Source organism: Medicago sativa, chromosome 7 (assembly GCF_051527215.1).
Source record: "Medicago sativa cultivar Bolivia chromosome 7, Bolivia_mono, whole genome shotgun sequence".
NCBI lineage: Eukaryota > Viridiplantae > Streptophyta > Magnoliopsida > Fabales > Fabaceae > Medicago > Medicago sativa.
The window spans coordinates 34,292,352-34,318,489 of NC_140755.1; the positions used below are offsets into that span (position 1 = coordinate 34,292,352).

Sequence of the window (26,138 nt, forward strand, 5' to 3'; positions counted from 1 at the left end):
TTAAGGGATCAAATCCATCGTAGTTCTCTTCCAAAAATGTTTTTGTTTTCATTGGTTGATTTTAATTTTAAAAATGGAATTTTGAAGAATGAGAGAGAGAGGCCTCAAGGGCATAAGATTGTGAAAATATGAGGTTGAATTAGCCATTTTGCAAAAGAAAGTCTAAGTATTATTAGAATTCATTAAAGTTTTTGTTTAAGAAAATAAAGGGAAAATACAAAGGGATTTTGAACCCAAGGTTTATTTGGAAAGTGATTTGAGTGATATTGTTCATATTAGAGTCCATTGTCCGTTACATAGGCCCTAGTTTACATGCTATGGTCTTGCAAGAATTTAAATTGCATAAAAGAAATTACAAAATCCCTAAGTTTTACATGCTAAGCCTTGGCAAAATTTAAAGTGCAAGAAACAAAAGCTAAAAATATAAGATGGAGGATGAGATGCTTATGGATGTATGAAACATGAAGTAGAGGGTTAGTAGCATAAGGCAATGAGTGGTAAAAGAATCATAGGTAAAAGAAATACTAGACACAAATGCAATGTTAACAAGCAAGAAGCAAAAGACTTCATCAACAAGGTAGTAAAATATACCTAATATGCATCATAATATCAAAGCAAGACCATGTCCTATAATTCTCATGTTGTGACAAGTTTTTCAAAAGGTTTATTTCAGCCACAACATGAAAACTACAAAGCAATGTCAAGCTCCAAAATTATGACTCATTATAAGTCTATTTTACCATTTATTCACATACTAAAGTGTTCACATAACTTGTGAAACAAGCAACTAACAAGTCAACTCACAAAACAGCAGAGAATAGCACCAAATCAGGGACATACACATTGTAAATTCATATAACACCAATTCAAGAATGTGCATCAAAACTAGGATCAAGATCATGCAATTTTCCACAAGTTTTAACACTAAACATCACAAAGAAGCAAGAAAATCATCACATTATTTTTATTAACTTTTGATATGCAAAATCACCACAAAAACATCACAAAATGGATAAGAAACATGTTTGAAATTTTCTAGAATTTTTAAAGGATTTTTAGGCTCAGGAACATGCAACTTCACAAATTTTAACAAAAAATAGTAAACAACTAACAAGAAATACCACACATATTTTCCCTCAAGTTTTAACATGTAACAATATCACAAAATGTCAAAAAATTGTCAAGAACACGTAGAAGATTTTTAGGAATTTTTACAAAAATTTTAGGCAAGGCAGTGGTGTAAAAAGCAAGAAACAATGTGTGAATAGCAATAAAATCACAAGAAAACTAAAGTCTGCGCAGAAAGAAGCCCAAGCCCACACATGAATTGGATCAGGGTTACAGGGAAGCAGCAAAGGCCGTAGGATTGATCCAGATGGATCGAACCCTAGATCCAAAGGCCAGGATGCAGGGATGAATGAACCAAGACTGAACCGAACTGGTTCGCAAGAACCGGTCTGGTTTACGCTCTATAAAAGAACGTGAACCGGTCCAAACCTCATTTCATTCCTCTCCTTCTCTCTCTAAGCTTCTCTAGAGAGAGAAGCTCTGCAACTTCCTTCGTCTTCTCCGATCTTCTTCTCCGGTGACCTCAACGGTGCCGGTACGGTGGTTCGCCGGTGGCGCCACCGTACTGAAGTGGTTTTTAATGTTTTTCACATCGTTGAGTTCGCCTCTTCTTCCTCTTTACGATTTTGAAATTATTTTTCAGAGGAGAAGCTTAGATCGGAGTAGATCTATGATTCTTTGATTCGGCCAAAATTTTGAAATGAAAAGGTGAAGAACGAAAGAAAGAGTTCGTACTTTGGTTTTAATCGAAGAAATCTTCTCTTCTTCTTATGCTTCTTCTCTGTGAATTTGCTCGAATCGGTACCGTTTCAACTCGTTCTCTCTTCTTCTCTTCCTTCTGTGATCGCTTCGAACTTGTCACCTACGTGACGAATTGAAGCTTGAATTGCAGAAGAGACGGTTCAGGGATGAAGATTCTGCGAAGAATCACTGAGAACCGTCAAGAACTTGCTTGATCTTAGCTTCGAATTTGATTCTGGAAACTTAGGGCTTGTGATTGTTTCTTTCGTTCTTGATGAAATTGCTGCTTCTAATGATCTTGTGGTGCTTAATTCTGTATGAATTGATGAGTTTTGGACGTGGATTCAATGATTTTTGTTGGAATTGTGGATGAAGGAAACGGTTAGGGTTTGAAGCTTGCTTCAACCTTCATCGTGTTCTTGAGTTTTCTGGGTTTTGATTTGTTTGATTCTGGAGAGAGAATGGAAAGGTGTTTATTGAGTTGGCAATGAATGAATGGTTATTTTTTCTGACTTGTACAGTGATGTGGCCTTTTATAGGCTGCCATGTGTATCCCTGGACCAATAACAATTTGACACCTGTACTGGATTGAATAATGGCTCGGCCTTGAATTGTTTTGGACATAGGGACCTTTCTGCAAATTTTGGAACTTTGGGACTAATATGCAATTTTAAAAAAACAAAGGACAAAAATGCAATTTGCAAAAAAGGACTAAAAGCAGAATTAGAAATCTAGAGGGACTAAAATGCAAAAAAGGACTAAAATAAAATAACTAAAATTGAATTAAAATTGGTAATTTTGACTAAACGTAAAGTGAAACAAATAAAAAACAAAACGGACTAAAATGAACCAATTACACAAATGAGGTACTTTAAAGTAACCTCTCTCTGTCAAAATTTCATGTGAAATGACCAAAATGTCCCTAGGGACTAAAATGACCCAAAATGACTCAAATGCAATTTTTTTAAAATGGTTTTTAACAGGGAATTAAGGCAAGAGTTTATTTAAACGAATTGAAAAGACTCGGAGACAATTTTTCAAAGTTTGAAAGAAATTTTTAACATAGGAAATGACTAAAATGCCCCTAGGGGCTAAAACTGACTCAAAATGACTTCAAATGTAATTTTTTGAAATGGATTTTAACATGGAATTGAAACAAGGACTTGTACAAACCAATTGAAAAGACTCAAATAATTGTCAAGGACTAAAATGAGTTTGAATGCAGGAAATGACTAAAATACCCTTCTTCATGACTTTTGCAAATAACATTGAAATAAGATGCAGAGAAAGATGCAATTGATCAAGGGCAAATTCAAATGACTTGAAATGCAAGAAAAATATTTTGGATGACTTGAAATGCAAGAAAAGAAGAATTGATCTAGTATTTTTAGGTCCAAAATTAGGGTATAACACTATGTTGTTGAGATTTTACTCACATGTGGAAATTGGAGATTTATTTGATGATTTATGTATAATGCTTATGACATGGCTATTTGGAGATGTATGCTATTTATCCACTGCGACGTTTTGTGAAATTTTTAGTATGCATGTTTTGGAGAACTATTGAAGACGTGACGTCTATTTCTTGAATATTTGTATTATTCGCATGCTGTATTGCTTTAATAGAAGTAGGGCGTTACATGGTATATTCAAGCTAGCGTGCTCCTTCAGGCGCGGAACCTTAAGATGGTTTAGGTTCGGCCACGTGTCATCGTGCAGTTGGTCTTCTGACCGGTACAGAACAAATACCAACAATAATTGGTTCAAGAGGTAAGGGATTATCCCTTAAACATAAAAATAGTCCAAAAATATGAGAAAGGGACTAAAGCTAATGAATTTTAAAATGAGAGGACCAATTTTGCGAGATAATGAAAATGTGACTAAAGTATAATCTGATGTGTTGTGATTGGATGTCTATGTAAAGAATGTTTTACGATGTGGGTGCGCTACCTTTAAACTCTTATCATATACTCCATCTGGTCCTATTTATAAGAGAAACTTGGGTCAACAAAAGTTGATGTATCTGGTTAAAAATTCAGTCTAAATACATTAACTTTTGTTGACCTAACTTTCTTTTATAAATATGACCAGAATGAGTAGTACTTTTTTTTTTTTTTACAAATTCATTGGCATATACTCCCTTCGTCTCTACATGTAAGTCTCATTTGCTTTTTTCACATTTCTTAAAAAATTTGTTAGTGTAATTAATTTTTTTTAGTGTTAATATTATCAAATTGTCATTTGTTTGTATGTGTATCAAATTTGACTTTTCATATTCCAAGACAAATTAATAGTATTAATTAGGGGTATGTTTAGGAAAAAAAATAATAAATAGATTTTTTTTTGTCTTAGATGAAGTGGTATGATTTTTTTTTGTCTTAGATGAAGTGGTAATCCACTGAAATTAAACTCACACAACTGAGATCCCAGGTTCGAACCCATGTCACGACGTTCAGCCTTGCAATTTCGTCATTTGTCAGTTGAGCTAGGGCTTCTAGACAATAATAAATAGATTTAATAATTTAAAAAATATGTCTTCAAAAAAATAATTTAAAAAATATTTACATTTAAAAACAAAAATAAAATCAAATAAATGCTTGTATATAAGAACGGAGGAGCACATGTGTATAATAATTTTGAGAAATGATATTTGTACAACCATTTTTTAACAACTTTTGTGACAACTTTCTCTCTCATACTCACATTATTTTTCACTTTATCTCTCTATTGTTATGGTTTCCGTGCCAATACTACTTTTTCTTTGTAAGTTATGGTTGTCAAATAAGTTGTCATCAAATTGGTTGTTCAAATAACACTCCTCCGAAGTTATTATACTCAACTATTTTATGGGTTGTAGACACCTCACGTCACACCACACATCACCCACGAAACCATGATCAAACGGTTGAAACGCTTCTGACTAAGTCCACTCCCAAAATTCTAGCGCACACGATTAAGTAGTACCTCTCCCCTCTCTGCAAACCCTTTGTCTCCTGCTCACGCTCAATGACCTGCTACTTCTCCGCCTCTCCTCTTGTTGCAGAAACTCTAGCTTTGATTCCAATTCTCACCATCTGAAATGTCTTCTCAACATTCAATTCCAAATGTGGACAGAATCAGCGCACTACCAGACTCCATTATCTGCCACATTCTCTCATTTCTCCCTACTCAACAATCCGCCGCAACAAGCATCCTCTCCAAAAGATGGAAACCATTATGGCATTCAGTCCTCACTCTCGACTTCGACGACAGAAACTTCAGAAATTTCGCCACTTTTCGACATTTTGTCTACTCCGTCATGCTCACCCGTCAAACCATCCAATCTTTCCACCTCAAATGCGGTCTCTCTTCCCGATGCGATCCACATGATATCAATCGATTCGTTCCTGTTGCAGTCCAGAAAGGAATTGAGAGTATCTCTTTAGACTTTTCTTTCACTGATTTTCATTTTCAAATCAGGTTAGATCCCACATTTTCCAGTGTTTTCAATTGCAAGAACCTCGTGGTTCTCAAGTTGAAGAAACTATTACTCAATGTTGTTCCTCAATTTTATTTTCCACGGCTCAAAACTCTCCATTTCGATAGTGTTTACCCTATGGGAGATGATAATGAAAGTTTTAATACGCTTGTCGAAAGATGTCCTGTTCTAGAGGAATTAGAAACCATTGATGTGCGATTTAGGGTTCCGACTGATTGTGATGGAGGAGAATTTAAATGTTTTTCCAATTTGGTTAGAGCTAACATTTCTAATTACAATTGGAATATTCCATTTTCTTGGATTTGTAATGCAAAGTTTCTGCGTCTAGAACTGGTACGACGATTATTTCTCTTCACTATAGCTTAAGTTACATGAATTGTTGAACATGATTTGAATGACTTATAATGTTTGTCTTTGTAATTCACACAGAGCGATGAACTAAAAGTTCACACTCTTCATAACTTAACCCACATGGAGCTTGCATTTGCATCAAATTGGCAGACGAAATGGAAGTGGCTGGTAGAAGTGCTTGAACATTGTCCTAAGCTTCACAATCTTACTCTCGATCAGGTTTTATTATGTCAATGATGAAATTTTTTAACTCTAGTTTTAACTATATTTTAGATATTTATTTTCTAATTTTCGTATGTGGATTTTAATAGCTTTATGGATATGGAACTGACGAGGACAATTGGAAGAAACCAAAAATTGTTCCAGAATGCATTTCCTCTCAACTTAGAACATGCTCACTTACATCTTATAAAGGTAAGAAGTGTGAGCTTCAATTCACAAAGTATATTATGAAGAATGCAAAAGTAATGCGCACCATGACAATAATTGCCTCGCCGGTGGATATGAATAAAAAGCACCAAATGCTAATGAAATTATCTTCATGTCCAAAGGGATCTGCTACGTGCAAATTTTCATTTTATTGACAAAGGTTAGGTCATGTCTACAGTAGTTACATTAGATTCTAAATGTATGCGGTGGTAGCATGGGATGGTTTGAAATACGTGAACTCTGTTCTATTAGGCACTCTATGTCATATTTTCAAATATATATTTTGATTATAGCTCCTCCAAACCATTGTGAACTTTCCTTTCTTGTTGATAATTGTTTTTGTTTTGAATTATATTGATGCGTATCAAATCATTGTATTGCGTTTATTCATAAATATCGGTATGATAAATAACCACAACCGGCAAAGGGTTTAAATTTTGAATTTGTGTTTCCTAAGTTTCTTAAGGGGTTGTGTACTATTATTAGGTCCATTTTGTTAGAAAAAGGGTTCGGAGATTGAAGACCGAAGAGAATGGACTGTGCTGCAAATTTTTAAAATTCAAGTTCAAATATGGTGAGTTCCAAGGTGAAATTCGGGAGGCAGGGAGAGGGGGATCAACATGGTGGGGTAATTTGGGAAAGTTGGACAAAGAATGCTGGGGTTTCAAACAAAATTGGTGCCTCTTAGCTATCACCAAAGTGGTAGGGGAGATACTCTTTTTTGGGAGGAAAACTGGTTTAGTTGGTTGTTCTCTTTCTCTTTGGGAGCAAAACTTGAGAAGATTAGAAGGGTGGTAGATGGGAGGTGGGAATTGAGAGTCGGTATCTCAGTTACTGGTGGAGATTGAAAGGTGAGATTTAGAGATGGTGTTTGAGATGGAGTGGTTTGGAAGGATGATTTGTCAGGTTTTTATACTATTAGGTTGGCATATAGGAGTTTGATGAGGGAGACAAATGAGCGTTTATAGCAATTTAACACGTGTGTGGGATATCATGGGAGTGACGTTCATCAGTGTGTATGAGGGTGAGGTGCAAATGAGTCAGTCAACCATTTATTCTTTGAATTTCTTGTATTTTAGAATGTTTGGTTAGTCTTGGCAATTTGGTTGGGATTGTCCATGGTATATCATAATAATGGTAGCCAATATTTATGTAATTTGTTACACTCAAATCATGCTAGTTTTGGGTACTCTATCGGCAATGGTTCTTTAATTGGATCTTTTAAAATGACTTGTCTGTTTGCTGTTATATCTCTATCAATAAAAACTTGTTAATTGTATTGTGCTTGTTGGTGTTGTTTTGCCAAAGTGGTGTCTTTTTGATAATGTGTGATTGGTTAGGTGCTTGGTGTTATACGACTAAAATGTTGGCAACGAAGTTTATTTTGTAGTGATCTGGTTTTTAACTTGCGTGCTGAACAAACTGAGAGTGTGGAATTGGTATGGGTCAGTTAAGAAAATTGAGGGGCAGTTGGTATGATTTGGATTATCTCCATTGAAAATTCTCTCAAGTTTTCTTGGCTTTGGTCAAAGTGCTTTGACGTGGCTCTAGTCTTTTTACACTAAGTTCATGCTACTGATGGAATTTTTCAGTAATGATTGTTATCTAATGGAATCATTTTCTTCCTGTTACTTTAGTCGGCATCAACTACATAAGATGTTGCACAAGATGCTATAGAGATGCTGAGCATATTGTGGGGGGAGTTACAGTGTTCGAGCTTTGGCCTTTGTGTAGTGTGGATCTTGGAAAGTTGAGAGAGTGAGCACTTTCGGTTATGAAAGTGCGGATCTTTGGCATCTCAAACTGATCTTGGTTTTCTGCGTATTACCATTGCATCAGTAGGTGTGGTTAGTAGAGGTTTATCTTTGTGCATGGTTCATGATTCATGATTCCATGGCTCTATCCTAATACTATAAATGTAACTTTCTTTTGTCTTTTGATAGAATTAAGGTTTGCATTTAACGCATGTGTCTGTACCTTGTACAATGAACATCTTTAATTGTGGACTTGTGGAAAGGTTTATGTATATCTTAATTTGCAACTACATAGACTAAAGTAGTTTCCTCAAAAAAAAAGACTAAAGTAGTTGATTCCAAGCATGCTTTCAATGGAAAATGGGTAGTACAATCTTTGATTGTTTTAAATCCTCAGAGTCAAGTTCAATATGACTCTCACTATTAGTACCTTTTAGAATTTTATCACTAATCTTTGATTTCACTCTTTGTTTGATCTCATCTTTGATTTCACTCTTTGTTTGATCTCTTCTCAGTTCCTAATTTGTGTTGTATACAATTTAGTAAGCAGGATGATTTTGTGGTTTTAGCTTTGATGTTGCAAGTATTCTGGTCAGATTAAGCAATTTTAGTTGGTATGTGCAACAATTCGATCAAACAAGGCACATAAAGAAATAGCTAGGGTCCAATGAACTACATTTTATTGGTTTTCGTTTTCTCTGTCTATGGAGCATTTCAAGAGGAAAACGTGAAAAAATATTCTACTAAACAGAAAAATTGAAAAATTGTGGTAATTACTGTTATTGTTTTGCATTTGGTTATCTCTTCCATTGCAAAAAGAATTTTGAGTAATTACAAAAATATAGATTATAAGCTAAGATTTTAATTTTAATTTTCGTGATTATCACATTTATTCAATTTATTTCTAGGAGTTTTATGAATGCTCCGATTTCTTTCTCTTTTTTTTTTATTGAAAAAAAGAAGATATTTTGCTACAGAGACGGAGGTATTTGAAATTTTGAATGTGATATCCTAGCTTCTACATGTATCATCATTGGCAGTTTTTCAATAATGTTTTACTTCTGTTTTTGCCATTCATAAATGTGTATTAATCATGATGATCCTGGAAACTCTAATGATCTAGTAGAATATAACAAAAATTCTAATATTTTTTAAGAGAGACTATTTGCCAATATTTGGTCTGAATGAGGAAAATCACATATAGGTTTGTAGTGCACTTATTCATGAGTTGAAAAGCAATAAGAGTGATTATTTGCCGATATTTGGTTTGGATGAGCGTTTTGAATGTATCATGAATGATTTACACCCTCCAACAAATAACAAATAACAGTGGAATTGTATATATAGTAACAAGGTCAACTGTGTCACTTCATATGAGACGGAAGGAGTATATTTTAACATAAAATACACAAGTTCTAAGACAAACTTACCATTTTAAATTTCTTAACACTTGTGATTTTGCACATGATATAAAAACCCTGATAGTATATATAGTATAGATAAATGATACCGGGTAAAAATAGAATTTAGTTAAACTAACAAAGGTAACGTAGAAATAAAAGATGATAAACTATAAACTCAAATGTTACTTACAATAACGTCTGAAAAATAAGCTAAAAACTCCTGAAATAAACTATAAGTCCGTTGTGAAATGACCTTGTTAAACATGACTTTTTCTTTCTTTCTAAAGAAGTTTATAAGATATCCGCCGTAAGCAAGCTAACTTCTTGACTTCGCCGACTAGAGCCTTGTCTCTCTCTCTCTCTCTCTCTCTCTCTCTCTCTCTCTCTCTCTCTCTCTCTCTCTCTCTCTCTCTCTCTCTCTCTCTTTCAGCAAATCCTCCTCCTGCTTCTCATGTTCTATCTCCCGAACCCTAGCTTGCTTTGATTTTCATTCTCACCCTCTTGCGATGCTCTCCCCACGTTCTATCCCAACTGTGGACAGAATCAGCGCCCTCCCAGACTCCCTTATCTGCCACATCCTCTCTTTTCTCTCTACCAAGCAATCTGCTGCGACAACCATCCTTTCTAAAAGATGGAAACCATTGTGGCTCTCAGTCCTCACTCTCGACTTCGATGATCATGACTTTACAAATTTCAACACTTTTCGACTTTTCGTCTACTCAGTCATGCTCACCCGTGACCCGGTGTCGCCAATCCAATCGTTCCGACTCAAATGTGGTACTCTTCTGGCTTCAACAAACACGATGTCAATTTATTTATTCAATCTGTTGTCAAGCGTGGAATTCAGAATCTCAAGCTTGACATGTCGCCGACGCCTACGCCCACGCCTGTTCTCTTTAACTTACCTCAATGTGTTTCCACTTGCAGTAACCTCATTGTTCTTAAGTTAACTAAGCTGTCTATAAATTGTGTGTTGGATGCCAATTTTCCCTTACTCAAAACTCTTCATTTGGATAGAATCTCATTCAACGGACGTCGCACTACTTACTTTCTTATGAACCTTCTCAATGGTTGTCCCGCTTTAGAGTATTTGAGAACATATGGTTTAGTGCAGTCTCGTTTTAAGGATGAAGCGTTTAATGGTTTACTCAAATTAGTCGAAGCAAGCATTTCTAACTCAACAATTTTGAACATTCCATTTGCTTGGGTTTGTAATGCAAAGTTTCTATTCACAAGGCTGGTATGAATACCATGGCTTTCTAACATAATGTTAAATTAAAACAAATTGGATTGATTGATTTCTAATGTTTGTTTTTGCAACTCATGCAGAAGCTCCCATATTGTTACCAAGTTCCTACCTTTCTTAATTTAACTCGCATGAAGATTGTATTTCAACTTACAAATGATTGGCTTGGGAAGTGGAAGTGGTTGATAGAAGTGCTCCAAAACTGTTCTAAGCTTCAGAATCTTATCATTCACGAGGTCTTATTTGTCGATGCTAAATGTTGATCATTTATTTAATTTAGCTTCCTTCGTTTTGATTACTTTCTCTAAGATTTTTTTTTTTTTGTTGTTGACACGATTCTACGTATGAAAATGAAGTTGGTGATGGTGATTGGATGGACCCACCAATTGTTTCAAAATGCCTTTTATCCGAGCTTAGAACATGTTCACTTATAGGTTATGAAGGTATGAAGTCCGAGTTTCAGTTTGCAGAGTACATTTTGAAGAATGCAAAAGTACTCCACACCATGACAATTTCTGCCTCACCGGTTGATATCAATATAAAGCACCAAATGCTTACGAAGTTATCTCTGTGTCTAAGGGGCTCTGCTACATGTAAACTCTCATTTGATTGAAGAAGGTTAGGGCATGTCTACATTAGTTTCTACTTCATACTTTATTTAGATTCGAGATTCTAGATGTGCAACAGTAAAATTGAATGTTTTGAAATACGTAAAACTTTGTTTTACCAGGTAAACGTGAATGTTTTGAGTTATATAGATGCATATCACTACATACAAAGGGTGTCAATTCTGAATTTTTGTTTCTTAAGTTTGTCTATCATGCCTTTTATCTCTCCCACATAAAGATATAGGTTGTGCACAACAATGTATGACTTAATAGTAAACATGTGTTCTACGGCTCTTTGCTAATGCTATAAAAGTAATTTCTTTTCTCTTTTGACATTACCAAGGTTTACAGATTGCAAATGAGTATACAGCGTGCACTAATTATGTTTATTGTGGACTTGTGGAAAGTAGTAATATATGGCATAATTTGCAGCTAGATAGACAAAAGTAGTTGAATATCTCTGTGAACTTAGCTCAGTTGGTAAGGATAATGCATAATATATGCAAGGTTTGGGGTTCGAATCCCGGACACCACCAAAAAAAGACTAAAGTAGTTGAATGTGAACATGTTTTCAACGAAAAATGGGCAGTATGATCTTAGCTATTATAATTTTATCGTTAGTAACTTCTTGTTTTAACTAAATGCATCCACTTGCTTGGCCTATGACAATTGATGCTTGGATGTTGCCTATTAAGTTTCGCTCATGTGTTGATTGATTGGTTTTTAGATTATATGGTTGCAAGCTATCTTACATTCTTGTGATTGATATCTTGTTTGCATTGTTTAAAATTGCTGATAGCAACTTGTGTTCATTTCAGATTAGATATATAGTATAAGATGTACAATTTAAAACTCTGATGGAATAGCTTAGTGGTGTCCAAGTCTAGGCATCCAAGTGCTAGGTATTGGATTCAAGAACCAAATGAAGGTGGTCATTAGGCTTATCTAAAAATATGTGTGAACAAGTTTGTTATTAGCTTAGGCACATGGAGGGTTTATATAATCAAATGATAGTGAATGTTAGAACTAATTAAAACACGGAATTATGACTATTCAACACAAACAAATAGGCTAAAAGAATGGCTATGACCAAAAGTGATTGAGAAAAATGTCTAGCAATTTCGATTTATATAGTATTGAGCGAGGAATTTAGGAGTTGAAGGTATAAGATTTGTCTTTATCCTCATCCATTAATTTTTTAACAATTACTTACAACAAACTTTGGATGTTAAAAACAATTTACTGTCAAGATAATGAAAATGTGTGAACTTCCCCTGCAAGTTGGCACATGAAAGTTGTCCTGAATATTGTGCAGAAGGGACCAAGAGGTCACATGGGTTATTTGTTTGAACTCGTCATTTGCAAAAAGTGTCAAAACTCAAAACTAGAATTGAATAGAGCAGACCCTGCATATATATATAGAGGGAGGTCTCATTTTCTGTGTAAAAAGTAAGGTAGCTAGCCATATGCTAGCCTCATCTTAGCAGTTAAATGGATTTTTGATTTATTTACTTTGAATATCTTTAATACACTGTGTTCAGTCTAATCAATTCACTGGATATTCCTAATTGTTGACACATTTTAATTACTGCACCTACCATGTTCAAACTGGCGTGAGTCCTGGATCTAATTCCCACATTTCCATCTTTAGTCCGGCTCAAATACCATATTAAATGACCTTATATCTTCCTATTAAAATCTATGAAGAGGGTGCCGAACCACATATTATTTATTATTAAAACTTTTTTTCTATATTCAAAACTTTTAACACTATTTTTTTTTTTTATATATATTCTAAAGCTTTAACACTATGTCTCACATTACCTGGTTTCTGTTCAAGTTTTTCTACTGAAAACAAATACTGCTTGTTGAATAGAAGGTCTTTTGGAGGTTCAAATGTGGTAAAATGTTCCATTAGTTTTCTGCAGGAAAATTTTGAAAACCAATTATGTTCGAATTAATCATGCATTTTCCTATAATGATTTCTGGAAAAGCTAAAAGCAGTCATGTGTTTATATGTACAGGGACGGTTAACCCCATGTGCAAGCCGAGCTATTGCATACGGCCTCAAAATTGAGGTCCCAAATTCCCCCAAAAACATTAAATAGAAACGTAAGGGCCCAAATTTTAATCAAATTTAAAATTTTGAACTTAATTATATAAACAAATCTCAATTGATTCCTCCAAAGTGTTTAAGGGCCCAAATTCATGCATATACCAATTCTAGTGTCCAAAGTTTTGAGGGCCCAAAATTAAATCAGGGACAAATGTCTGCATATGTATTTTAGGATGTTGCCTATCATGTTTGTTTCATGTGTTGGTTGATTGGTGTTTGAGATAATATGGTTGCTAGCTATCCTACATTCTGATTGATACCTTGTTTCAAATCGATGATACCTTGTGTGCCTTATACTTAATTCAAAACTTTGATTAAATAGCTAAGTGATTTCTAGGCATCCAAGTGCTAGCTATTGGATTAATGAATCGAATGAAGGTGATCATTAGGCTGTTCCCTACAACTTCAAAATAGTGATTTAAAGCGGTATACCAAGTTTATGCAGCAAACCATTACTCAATGACTACAGAGGACTCATGTACAAAAATGCTAATAAAAGTTCAACTTTGGAGTCAGATAGTTTTCAAACAAAAATTGATTTTGACATTGGGTGTTGTCCTGCGGATTTAATTTGATAAACCGTAGATTCACAATAGAAGTTAATTCTGTTAGACAACCATAGCTGAGATTGGACCCCCAAGAACACCAAATTCCTGACATTAAGGCTTAAATGAGGGGCTTCAAGGATAACTCAAATCTGATGTTAAGATTTGAATCTGACTTTGCACACAATATCTCTAAGGTACGAGTATGCTCCATGTCAAAATGCAGGTTGCATAGACTTTAAGAACTTAATCTGGGATTAGGGTCCCTAATTTGAATATTCAAAGGGAATTGAGAGGCCTAAATAAGGAAATGTAGAATTCAATCAAGTAATTCATCTTATCCGTCGCCCTAGTTTTAGACTGTTGGAAGTTGAAATGCTTTTGATGTTTATATGCTATTACATGGATTTGATGCATTATTGCATTGAGTGATGATTTTGCTCTGATCCTGAGCTCACAAAGAGGGAAATGAAGAATGTGATGTAACTTTTTCGTAATTTTGATAACTGGTCATGGTTTCGTAAGAGACCGAATGAATAATATCAGCCATCATTCTAGCTTGAGCTTCATTATATTCTGTTTTGTATATACTTGAAATTTGAATTTAGACAACACGTGGATCCTTTATTATATGCATTATGCAACATAAGTTTTTCTTTCTTCCAATGGTCTAATCTAGTGTCCATGTTTGAAACATTTTGTTGGGTTAAAATTTTTTATATGCTTTGTTGTCTAAACCTATTTTGTTATGGATGGAATTGATTCATTTTCTTTTTCAATTTATTGTTTTAGCTTTCCAAGGAATCCTTGTATTAGCATTTATCGAATATATCCATCCTGTACTAACAAAGGCAAAACAAGCATTACAGGAACAAAGTTCTGTTTCATCAAACCTACTACTTTCCATATACAATATTATCTCCAGATAGATCAAGTGCATCCTTTCTATATTAGCATTTCATTGAAAATAGTAAAGTACTAGTAGAAACTTGAAGGACAAATTACAAGAATGCATGTTGATTCATGAATCTGGATTATTATCAAGAAGCAATAACTCATGGAAATTAATAACTGTTATTGATGCCGATGTCGTTGGTTCTGATTTGGCAGGCTTCTGTGTGCAAAATCATCTTGGAAAAATGTGGGAGATCGCCTTGCCAATCATATGCTGCTGGTATATTGTTCTATTCTGTTTTGCTGTTGGTTTTAGTTTAGATTGGGTGTAATGAGGTTATGGCTACTTGTTTGAAGGTGTGGAAATGTGTATTTTGTTATCTGCTTCCCATGGTTGTAATATGTTGTGTACTTAAAACGTGGAAGATCACCTTCTGTTGGGTTTCCTTTTTGTTGAAAACAACATTTTGCCTTTTATCTTAAAGCAACAACTTTGTTGAAAACAACATTTGGCTCTAGTTTACAAGTTTTATATAATATGAATAAGAGTTTAATAGTGGTGGGTTGACGGTCCAAAACAGTTTTGCACACAACCAATCAAAACATTTTGAATTACCAAATCAATTAATGATTTTAATTAATGTCGGCCAAACGTGGCAATGCAGAAAAACTTTTTGTAAAGATAAGGGGTCAAAAGACATATTTCCCATATGTTAGGGGTCAATAGAGCATATTTCCCTAAACATGAGGTCACTTTTGCCATTTTGTAATAGGGGGTTAAAATCGCAACATTTTGAAACTTAGGGGGCGAAAAGTGCAGTTTAGCCTAAAATAAACATGAAATATTCTAAGGAAAAAATAAATGTCACATATTCTAACAAACACCGTTAAAAATTATATTATTTAAAATAAACATGAAATATTCTACGTAAAAAATAAATGTCACGTATTCTAACAAACACCGTTAAAAAAAATAATTAGTAAAATAAACATGAAATATTCTACGTAAAAAATAAATGTCACGTATTCTAATAAACACCGTTAAAAAAAAATAATACTCCCTCCATTCCTTTTTATTTGATGTTTTAGCTGATTACACACATATTAAGGAATCATTAAAGAATGAAAATAGTTGTAGATTTGGACTACAATACCCTTATTTTATTTTTTGGCTGCCATGATTACTCCTTGCTTTTTTCTTCTCAAAATTCCAAATCTTCTTAAATGAACGGTGGGAGTATACAATTCTGATTTCAATACATTTATTACTTACACTTCCAAAAAATGAACGTGGGAGTATACAATTTTTTCATCCAAAAAATAATGGTGGGAGTATACAATTGAAAAAGTATAAGGTGACACTTTTAAAAAGTGAACGGTTTGTGACAAGGGTAAAATTGGACAAACAATACCAACAATTCTAAAACATCAAATATTTTGAAATAAAACTTAAGAGCTAAAACATCAAATAAAAAGGAATGGAGGGAGTATGTAAAATAAACATGAAATATTCTAAGGAAAAAATAAATGTCACATATTCTAACAAACACCGTTAAAAATTATATTATTTAAAATAAACATGAAATATTCTACGTAAAAAATAAATGTCACGTATTCTAACAAACACCGTTAAAAAAAATAATTAGTAAAATAAACATGAAATATTCTACGTAAAAAATAAATGTCACGTATTCTAATAAACACCGTTAAAAAAAAATAATATGTAAAATAAACATGAAATATTCTACGTAAAAAATAAATGTCACGTATTCTAACAAACACCGTTAAAAAAAATAATTAGTAAAATAAACATGAAATATTCTACGTAAAAAATAAATGTCATGTATTCTAATAAACACCGTTAAAAAAAATAATATGTAAAATAAACATGAAATATTCTACGTAAAAAATAAATGTCACGTATTCTAACAAACACCGTTAAAAAAAATAATACGTAAAATAAACATGAAATATTCTACGTAAAAATATCATTAAAGTAAATAAAGCAATTATACTTACTACTTTATCGCTTCAAAGTTTGCATGTCATGTGTTTACCAAAGTCCGGTAAAAGAGACAACTCATAAGGCCCCTCTGGAAAGCCCCTATCATCATCGTCCATACCAGGCTCAACCTGCTGCTGAGGAGGCTGCTCATACTGCTGCTGAGGAGGCTGCTCATATTGTTGCTGCTCATAATGAGGCTGCTCATACTGATACGCCTCGTGATACTGTGGCTGATACCCCTCGTGATACTGAGGCTGATACCCTCCCTAATATTGAGGCTGATACGCCTGCTCCTAATAATGTTGTTGATACTGTGTAGTGCTTGCTTCTCCCTCCGTGCACTACTAGTAGAGGACTACACTCTCCCTAACCTAAGTTTGTCACTCCTCTCCTCAGACCTCTGAGACGTATTCCTCTGAGACATATCTACACAACATTTCAAAAAGCAAAAAATCAATGAGACATTTTCATACGGACAATTCAACAACATTTCTAACAATTCAACAACACTTAAATTTCTGCAATGTCATTTCAATCCGTAAACTATCACATTGCAGTCAAACTAACTATAATCAACATTAATAAACATATTTCTAACAAATTTCATCATTAACAATCCAAAAAACAAAAACAAAAAATCATTGAAACATTTTATCAAACACCTACGGTGCAACTTTCAATCAACTTAAAATCAAACAATTTCAAATACCTAAAACTACCACATTTCACTCTAAACAACATCTAAAATACAATTCCTAACTTAATTCATCACTAACAATCATAAAAACTAACATGCAAAACAAATTTATAAAAACCTAAAAATGTTAAGTTTCTTAAAGAAAACTGAAATTTCAACCAAAAAAATGCAATGAAGTAGGATAATCATCACTTACTTGATATTGTGGAGAAATTGGATTTGAATGGCGCAAGAATGATGAAATTCGGATTTGGAGGGGAAAAAATCGAACTTGGGAAGTTTAGAAAATAAGGAACTGTGTTTCTGTTTTGCTGATATATGACTTAAATCACGCAGCGTGACTTAAGTCACGCAGAGAACACAACCAGCGTGAGTTAAGTCACACAGGGACAATGTCATCTTTTCAGTTGGGAGCGAGCAATTTTTTGTTGGGTAAAGAGCAGAATTTTTTATTAGTTCATTCCCAAAACCCTCTCTCTCTCTGATGTTAAGATTTGAATCTGACTTTGTACACAATATTTCAAAGGATAACTCCATGTCAAAATGTAGGGTGCATGGACTTTAAGAACTTGATCTGGGATTAGGGTCCCTAAATTGAATATTCAAAGGAATTGAGAGGTCTAAATAAGGAAATGTAAAATTTAGTCAAGTAACGTTGCCCTAGTTTTATACCGTTGGAAGTTGAAATGCTTTTGAATTTTTTCTGCTATCACCTGGATTTGATGCATTATTGCTTCTGAGGGATGATTTTGCTCTGATCCTGACCTCACAAAGAGGGAAATGGAGAATGTGATGGAGCTGTCATGGTCTCATAAGAAACCGAAAGAGTCATATCAGTCATCATGCTAGCTTGAGCTTCATTATGTCTAGGAATCATTGTATTAACTTTTATTGAATATATCCATTCTGTGCTAATAAAGGCAAAACAAGCATTACAAGAACAAGGTTCTGTTTCATGAAACCAACTAATTTTCATATAGAATATTATCTCTAGATAGATCAAGTGCATCTTTTCTTTATTACAATTTCATTCGAAATAGCAAAGTACAAATTAAAAACTGTTTTTGACGTCGATGTGTTGGTTCTTAATTGGCAGCATTCTGTGTGCAAAATCGTCTTGGAAAAATGTGGGAGATCAGCTTGCTACTCCTTCTGCTGCTGGTCTATCAAATAGCTTATGTATTTTGTTGGAAAAATGTTGGTTCTTTATTAGTATTGAATTATTTTCATTTTATCTTGAAGCAACAACTTAGATGAAACAACATTTGGCTCTAGTTTGCAAGTTTTATATAATATGACTAATATCACTTCCTTGTACCATTCAAATATGCATTTATTTTTTATTTTTAATATTTGTAATAACAGTATAAAATTTATTTTCCATTTCTTCTTAAATTAAGTTCATTCTTCCCAATATAAAAGAAAATAACATGATCTCTAGCTGCCAATCTTTTGGAGGACATGTTTGGTGCATCCAAGGTTCAAATTTTAAATCTTTTTTTACTGCATTTTGTTTGATAGGCAAATTTAGTATTTTATCTTTCACTAAAATTTGAACCTCAATCCTTTAATTCTTTTTAAGTGTTTTAACTATTAGCTCCAATCAGTTGAGCTATCTTAACTCTTCATCTTTTTCATTGCATTTTGATGCAGAAATTTGAATGTATGATTCAAACATGATCAGGATATTGTGCTTGAAAATAGAGTTTAAATTTGACCCATTCCTTTCTCCCTTCACTTCTTTTTAAATTTAAATTCTAAAATCCAAAAATCAAACTAATTTTTTTTTTTAACATAAGCACCTAATTTTTTTTTTTTTTTGTACAAATGCTAGTCTAAATGCTTTCATACGGGAGCAAAGGTTTAAGAACCGCGTACATGGTTTTGCCTAAAAAATACTACAGCTACTATTTAGAAATAAACCAAACTTTTGGGCTAAATTATATAGGAGATTTTTTAAGTTATTTTATTGTAATAAGTTGGTCTAGAAAGTTTTTTTTACCACTTAAGTCTTTTAAGTTATTTAAATTTTTTTTTTTTTACAAGAAGAAACTTATTGCATTTCATTCATAATAATAGTAGAGATACAAGATGGAATCCTAATATGAATATGAAAGTTAGCATGATATGAAGCCACCCTAGCAAATGTATGAGCGACTTCGTTGGCTTGTCTCCGAATAAACCTAACATCAGAGGTTACTAAATCAGAAGCTAACAGACGTCTACAGGCATTAATTACTGCGCTAAAATTAGAGACGCCACTTTTACTACCATAAAGACTATCCACCACAGTTTTGGAATCAAGCCCAAAGTCCACAATACCCAGTTGCAGATCACGAACCCAATACATTGCTGATAATAAACCTAAGGCCTCACCCAAATCCACATCAATGAGCGGAGTCGTCTATTCAGTTTTGCTTAAAACAAAATGACCTTCATCATCTCGAATACACACACCAATGTCGACCCGATTCAAAGCTTGAGAAAAGGACACATCTACGTTACATTTAAACCTACCGGTACTTGGTATGACCCACTTCAAATCATTCGGTGTAATGGAGTGTTGAGGGATATGGGATGACGAATAATCTGAGCATTCCTCCAGCTAGTACGAAGAGAACCTCCACGATCACAAATAGCTTGAGCTGTTTCAGTAACATTGTTCCATACCTTATTGTTTCGGTGCTTCCATATACTCCATAAAGTCACACCGAATACTTGCTTTTGCTGTTGATCCATATGTTGTAAAATAGCATTAGCATCAAAGGCAGCCATCAAAGGGCTCCATAAACCAATGCGCTGCCAGCAAATTAAAGCATGCTTTTACTACACATAAAGAACAAATGAGTACTATCTTCACCAAATTCTTCACACACCGCACACCTATCAGTACACTGAACTCCTTTTGATTGCAAGCGGATTCTCGTGGGCAAACAATTACGACAAGCTCTCCACATGAAGTTCTTAACCTTCGGCGGCAATTTTAAGCTCCAAACACAATTCCAATTACCCGGCACATGGTGTTGTACAACTCCTTTTGGCCTGTCCAGAACAATTATTATTTTCTTGTAATTTTGTCTATTTTTTAAAAACACTTCTTGTAATGGTAGTCGGAAAAAAACATTATAAACTTTTTTTTAAGGACTTTATAATTTTTTTTTGTTCTCTTTTTAAAAAAAAGTGTTTTTTTTTATTAGAGACCTATGTTTACTATGAGAGTCGGGACACCAATTTCATAGGGACGACCTTAACAGAGATACAAGAATGTGGTGGTTCTACTGTCCATAAATTAATGGCAATCAAAAACTTTTTTCCTCTATGCGGTGCACCTTCGCATAGAAATCGAATGATGTTTCTTGCATATGTGAATAACAATCATTTTATGATGTTATATTTAAAGGATTAGTGTCTAATTCTCCCACTTAGCACATAGACAACACTATTGAGCAGGGTCGGTCAACAGATTAAGAAGCCTAAAGCAAAAAAAAAATTAATGTGGCCTTTAAAAATATATTTTTTATAACAGAATATTTTTATAAAATCAATTTTGTGGAGACTAAAATTTGAATTCATGACCAAGATTAATTGAGGCCTCTTTGGTAATCAGTTAAGCTATGCCATTTTCTGTAATTTATCTGTCATATAATACACTTATAACCAAATTAATTTTTTAGAGACCTTTATTTCACCCAAAATTTTGAAGCCTAAAGCCCTGGGTTGCTTGACCCTTAGGCCGGCCCTGCTGTCGAGAAGATGTAATAAAATGAGATGAAAGATATGTTGGTAGGATGATTTCCTATAATGAACAAAGTCGGGCGACAAATATATGATGTAGTTGTACCTCGTAGAAACAAGAAGGTTGGAACTATAATAATTTTTTGATATATTTATAAGCTCAATATCTTTTATATTATTTTGTATAATCCAAACACAGGTACTTGAAAGAAGGAAAAAAAATAGAGCACATAAATAGTTTTTATTTTATTTTTGGGTTAATTAAGTAATTGGTCCTTATAAATATTCAGAATTTCGTTTTTAGTCCTTATAAAAAAAAATCACACTTTTTAGCCCCTATAAAATTTTCCGTCAGTATTTTTAGTCCCTATAAAATTTTCCATCAACATTTTTCAGTCCCTATCAAAAATTTCCGTCAACATTTTTGGTCTCTAAAATATTTAAAAAAAATATCACAGAGACTAAAAAATGTTATTATATTTTGTAGGGACTAAAAACAAAATTCTGAATATTTATAGGACCCATTTACTAAATTAACCATTTATTTTTTATTTTTATCTTAACACCTTGATAAAAAGGACATTTTTTAGACAATGAAATCTCATTATATATACGACCCAAACCCTCCCTTCTGCTTCTCATCTTCTATCTCCCGAACCCTGCTTTTTGATTCTCATTCTCACCCCCTTGCGATGTCTTCCCCACGTTCAATTCCAACTGTCGACAGAATCAGCGCCCTTCCGGATTCCGTTATCTGCCACATCCTTTCTTTTCTCTCCACCAAACAATCTGCTGCGACAACCATCCTCTCCAAAAGATGGAACCCTTTGTGGCGTTCAGTCCTCACCCTCTACTTTATCGACAACGAGTTTGCAGACTTCAACACTTTTCGACTTTTCGTCTACTCAGTCATGCTCACCCGTGACCCCACTTTGCCCATCCGATTGTTCCACCTCAAATGTGGTTCCTCCGCGGGATGTGATTCACAGGATATCAATCTATTTGTTCCTGTTGCTGTTAAAAAAGGAATTGAGAATCTCATCTTAGATTTTACCGGCGCTGATGATCACGATTTTCTAATCAGATTACGTCCTACAATTTCAAGTGTCTTCAATTGCGGCAGGAACCTTGTGTTTCTTAAATTGAAGTTTGTAATAGTGACTGTTGTTGCCCAATTTGATTTTCCACTACTCAAAACTCTCCATTTGGACTGCGTTTTCTTTTTGCGAAGAGATTTTAATAAGCTTATAGAAGGATGTCCCATTCTAGAGGAATTACAAACCATTGATATAGGATTTGCGTTGCCAAATGATGAAATAGAGTTTAAAGGCTTATCCAATTTGGTCAGAGCCGACATTTCTAACCCTGATTCGAATATTCCATTTTTTTGGATTTGTAATGCAAAGTTTCTACGAGTAAAACTGGTACGAGTAACTCTCTTCTCACCAGCTAATATTACAAGAAGTTTAACTTGATTTCTAATGTTAATTTCTCTTTGCAACCCACACAGAGCAACGAGCAACAAGTTCACACTTTTCATAACTTAACTCATATGGAGCTTATATTTGAATCAAATTGGCGTATCAGCTGGAAGTGGTTGGTAGAATTGCTCGAACATTGCCCTAAGCTTCAAAATCTTACTATTGATCAGGTCTTACTTATGCTAATGATGATATTTTTTAACTCTAGTTTTAACTGTATTTTAGACGTTTTTTTTCTAATTTAAGTTCGTGGATTTTAATAGCTTCATGGACATGGAATTGACAAGGATGATTGGAAGGAACCAAAAATTGTTCCAGAATGCATTTCCTCTCAACTTAGAACATGCTCACTTACATCTTATACAGGCACGGAGTGTGAGCTTCAGTTTGCAAAGTATATTATGAAGAATGCAAAAGTAATGCGCACCATGACAATTAATGCCTTGCTAGTGGGTATAAATATAAAGCACCAAATGCTAATGAAATTATCTTCATGTCCAAGGGGTTCTGCTATGTGTATACTTTCATTTTATTGACGAAGGTTAGGGCATGTTTACATTAGTTACCGTAGATTCTAATTTCTAGATTTGCAACAATAGTATGGACTATGGAATGGTTTGAAATACATGAACCCAGTTTCATTAGGTCTATATGTCATATATTTTCAAATATATATATTTTGATTCTTGTTCCTCCAAACCTTTGTGAACTTTGCTTTCTTACTGATAATTGTTTAAGTTTTGAATTGCAGTGATGCTTGTCAAGTCATTGTATTATGGTTATTCAAAAATATTGATATGACACAAAACCACGAACAATGAAGGGTTTTAATTTTGAATTTGTGTTACCTAAAAATCTTAATGTGGTCGGGTATTAAGAATTTGAGGGCTTTTAATTTTGTTTTATTAAGAAAACGGGTTTGGAGATTGAAGACCAAATAGAATGACCAAGTAGAATGGACTGTGGTACAAATGTTTAAAATTCAATGTATGATGAGTTCCGAGGTGAAATTTGGAAAGAGGGAGAGGGGGACCAGCATGGTTAGGTGATTTGGGAATGTTGAACAAAGAACATTTGGGGTTCAAACAAAATTTGTGCTCTTTGGCTATCACCTAAGTGGCGGGGGATGAGGGGGATACTCTTTTTTGGGATGAAAACTTGGCTGACCGAGGAACGTTAAGAAATAAGTTTGGTAGGTTATTCTCTATTTTTTTTTTTTTTTTATAAAGAGGTCAGAGTGTTACTTTACAAGAGTGGTAGATAGGAGGTGGGAGTTGTGGTGGCGGAGAGATTTGTTCCAATGGGAATAAGAGTTGGTATCTCAGTTATTAGTGGAGTCTGAAGGGGTGAGATTTAGAGATGGTGTTAGAGACAGTTGTTTGGAAAGACGATCCGTCAGGTTTTTGTACTGTTAGTTCTTAGGTCGTCATATAGGTGTTTGATGAGGGAGGCAAATGAGCATTCTGAGCAATTTAACGCTTAAAGTGGTTTATTATTATTTTTGGAAATTAATTCAAAATTGGTTTCCAACTAAATACAACCTTCTTGCACGTAGGATATCATTGGGAGTCTTAATTGAGGAGTGGGGGGGATTTATGGAGGAAAATGCCTGGTTTGTTTGCTGTTATTTGTCTATCAGTAGAAACTAGTAAGTTGTTTTATGGCAGTTGGTGCTGCTTTGTCAAAATAGTGTCTAGTAGGGTGGGGTTCATTGTTGTGTTTTTGGCTATGTGTGATTGGCGAGTGCTTGGTGTTACAAGACTGGAATGCTGGCAAAGTAACTTATTTTATAGTGGCATTTAGTAGTTGTTTAGTGTGTTTGCAAGCTGGACAAAATTAGAGTGTGGAATTGGTGTGGGTCGGTTAAGAAAATTGAAGGGCAGTGGTATGGCTTGGTTGAAGCGATTTAGATGATGATGTGGTGTGGCTCTAGTCTTGTTTACTCTAAATTTATGCTGCTGTTGGAATAATGGACATGGGAGGGTGATGAGTATATAATATGGCTGATTTCTCAATAATGATGGTCGTTTAATCTGCCTGCTATGTTAGTTGGCATCAACTACATAGGCTACTGCAATATTGTGGGGGAGTTGCAGACTCAGAACTTTGTGTATCACTCACTGCATAATTCTGCAGTTCGAGTGTTATCTGGACTCCTTGTTCACAATATTGTAATGTTCCATATAGTTAATTTGTTTAAGTTACTAGAGATGTTTGATTTCATTCTTCGTTTGAATTCTGATATATGCCATTTGTCTTAGGAATTGACCAAATTTTATAGTATTTCTTATAGACTTCCTTGTTCTAACTAAAGTCTATGCTACAAAATATAGGGTATGGGATGCAAATCAGCACATAAGGGCAAGAGGATGGATACAAGTATACAACTACAGCATAAAGGAATGCTTCCATGCAAGGCGGTGAGTGGGAATATGTTGAAACCCGTATGTGTATTGTAAATGAAGCTATTGACAGGAAACTTAGGTTAAGTTTATGCGTGTGCGTTAAATTGTTTCATGATAAGCTATATGTCTTTCTCTTGATTTGCCTAATTCCCATCTCAAGAAAGAACTAGATCTATTATATTTTCATTTTGTTAATTGCACTTTTGACCCCATAACCAACCCGACTGTGATGTTGATGTTTTGGTCTTCCATAATTTTTTCCCGAGCAATTTGGCCCCTTATGTTTTTCTCATTTGTTATTTGATAGCCCTCTCCCAATTTTACGCCAAAGTGTGACATCAATTATTGATGTGACACCCTAGTCACATACCCAACACGAACTTCCATTAAAATTTAAAAAAATGTGAAAAGTCAACTCAAAATAAGAGTGAGTAAAATTTCAAACTAGTGTTACAAACTTTTTGACGTTTTTTTGGAGTTTTTAAATTTTACTTTTAAAGAAAAGACATATTACCTATAAGAGTTAGGTGTCACAATCGCTAAATAAGAGGTTAAAATCGCTAAAAAAAGTAGTGTTAAAGTCGCACAATCACAAATTAACCCTAAATTCTAATGTCTGCCGGGGAATGTGCATACTAAAAAATTGAGAAAAACTATTTCAAACAATTTTGTTTTCGGTTGCTTTTGAGCACCTGATTTGAGTGTCAACTTTAGGTTGGTGTTATAGAAAGACAAAAAAGAAAACACAAGGAGAGTTAAATTGTGTTTTGAACCTTTTTCTGTTTCTTCATATTGTCTTTAAAGTGATGTATTTACCTGCTTCACATTATAAGTATAACTATCAATGCAATAATAATATTGTGGATATACAGATTCAGCACATCAAATACTCCAATTCAGCACCAAACATATCGTCTCTACATCAACACTTGCGTGACATGCACTCAGAAAAAAGAGCATACGTTCATTAGACATCATTTTGCTTTATCTTTTTATTTTATCAATTTGCCAACAATTATGAACCTGCTATTTTTGAATCAGACAAAACAGTTGATGGGAAGATAATGAAGGAACAAAATATCTTAAGATAGTACACGTTAATAGCATACATAAACGGCCAGATCATGGTATGTCGAAACAAAGTTCCGTTGCTTGAGGATCTTGAATCATGATTTGCAGACA

General features: G+C 34.1%; 2 protein-coding genes and 1 pseudogene across 7 annotated transcripts; all 3 read left to right on the forward strand.

The window, feature by feature from the left end:
- The first annotated feature begins 4,727 nt into the window (after positions 1 to 4,727).
- Positions 4,728 to 24,627, forward strand: LOC146905841 (FBD-associated F-box protein At5g56370-like). Of its 5 annotated transcripts, none has more exons than XM_085725162.1 (4): positions 4,728 to 5,620; positions 5,717 to 5,857; positions 5,950 to 6,227; positions 7,705 to 8,108. In XM_085725162.1, exons 1-3 carry the CDS (start codon positions 4,889 to 4,891, stop codon positions 6,220 to 6,222), a joined length of 1,146 nt encoding a protein of 381 aa, XP_085581288.1. In that variant the 5' UTR covers positions 4,728 to 4,888; the 3' UTR covers positions 6,223 to 6,227; positions 7,705 to 8,108. The 5 variants fall into 5 exon arrangements, with proteins under 5 accessions (XP_085581288.1, XP_085581290.1, XP_085581289.1 ...); XM_085725164.1 differs by lacking the exon at positions 7,705 to 8,108 and adding an exon at positions 24,601 to 24,627 and having other exon boundaries at positions 4,738 to 5,620; XM_085725163.1 differs by having other exon boundaries at positions 4,738 to 5,620; positions 7,458 to 8,108.
- On the forward strand, positions 9,643 to 15,151 carry LOC146905842 (F-box/FBD/LRR-repeat protein At3g52680-like; annotated as a pseudogene). The gene is made up of 4 exons (XR_015020140.1): positions 9,643 to 10,464; positions 10,554 to 10,715; positions 10,802 to 11,088; positions 14,850 to 15,151. The product of XR_015020140.1 is annotated as an F-box/FBD/LRR-repeat protein At3g52680-like (transcript).
- LOC146905843 (FBD-associated F-box protein At5g56370-like) lies at positions 21,700 to 25,171 on the forward strand. Its single transcript, XM_085725167.1, has 4 exons — positions 21,700 to 22,494; positions 22,581 to 22,721; positions 22,815 to 23,092; positions 24,885 to 25,171. The coding sequence occupies exons 1-3, from the start codon at positions 21,763 to 21,765 to the stop codon at positions 23,085 to 23,087; spliced, it is 1,146 nt and encodes a 381-aa protein (XP_085581293.1). The 5' UTR covers positions 21,700 to 21,762; the 3' UTR covers positions 23,088 to 23,092; positions 24,885 to 25,171.
- The last annotated feature ends 967 nt before the right edge of the window (positions 25,172 to 26,138 follow it).

Bases quoted from the DNA above. Each gene is read 5' to 3' on its own strand.
- LOC146905843 (XM_085725167.1), top strand. From the start codon at position 21,763: ATGTCTTCCCCACGTTCAATTCCAACTGTCGACAGAATCAGCGCCCTT. The intron at 22,495-22,580 runs GTACGAGTAACT...CAACCCACACAG, and splicing joins AGTTTCTACGAGTAAAACTG to AGCAACGAGCAACAAGTTCA. The intron at 22,722-22,814 runs GTCTTACTTATG...GGATTTTAATAG, and splicing joins AAAATCTTACTATTGATCAG to CTTCATGGACATGGAATTGA.
- LOC146905841 (XM_085725162.1), top strand. From the start codon at position 4,889: ATGTCTTCTCAACATTCAATTCCAAATGTGGACAGAATCAGCGCACTA. The intron at 5,621-5,716 runs GTACGACGATTA...TAATTCACACAG, and splicing joins AGTTTCTGCGTCTAGAACTG to AGCGATGAACTAAAAGTTCA. The intron at 5,858-5,949 runs GTTTTATTATGT...GGATTTTAATAG, and splicing joins ACAATCTTACTCTCGATCAG to CTTTATGGATATGGAACTGA.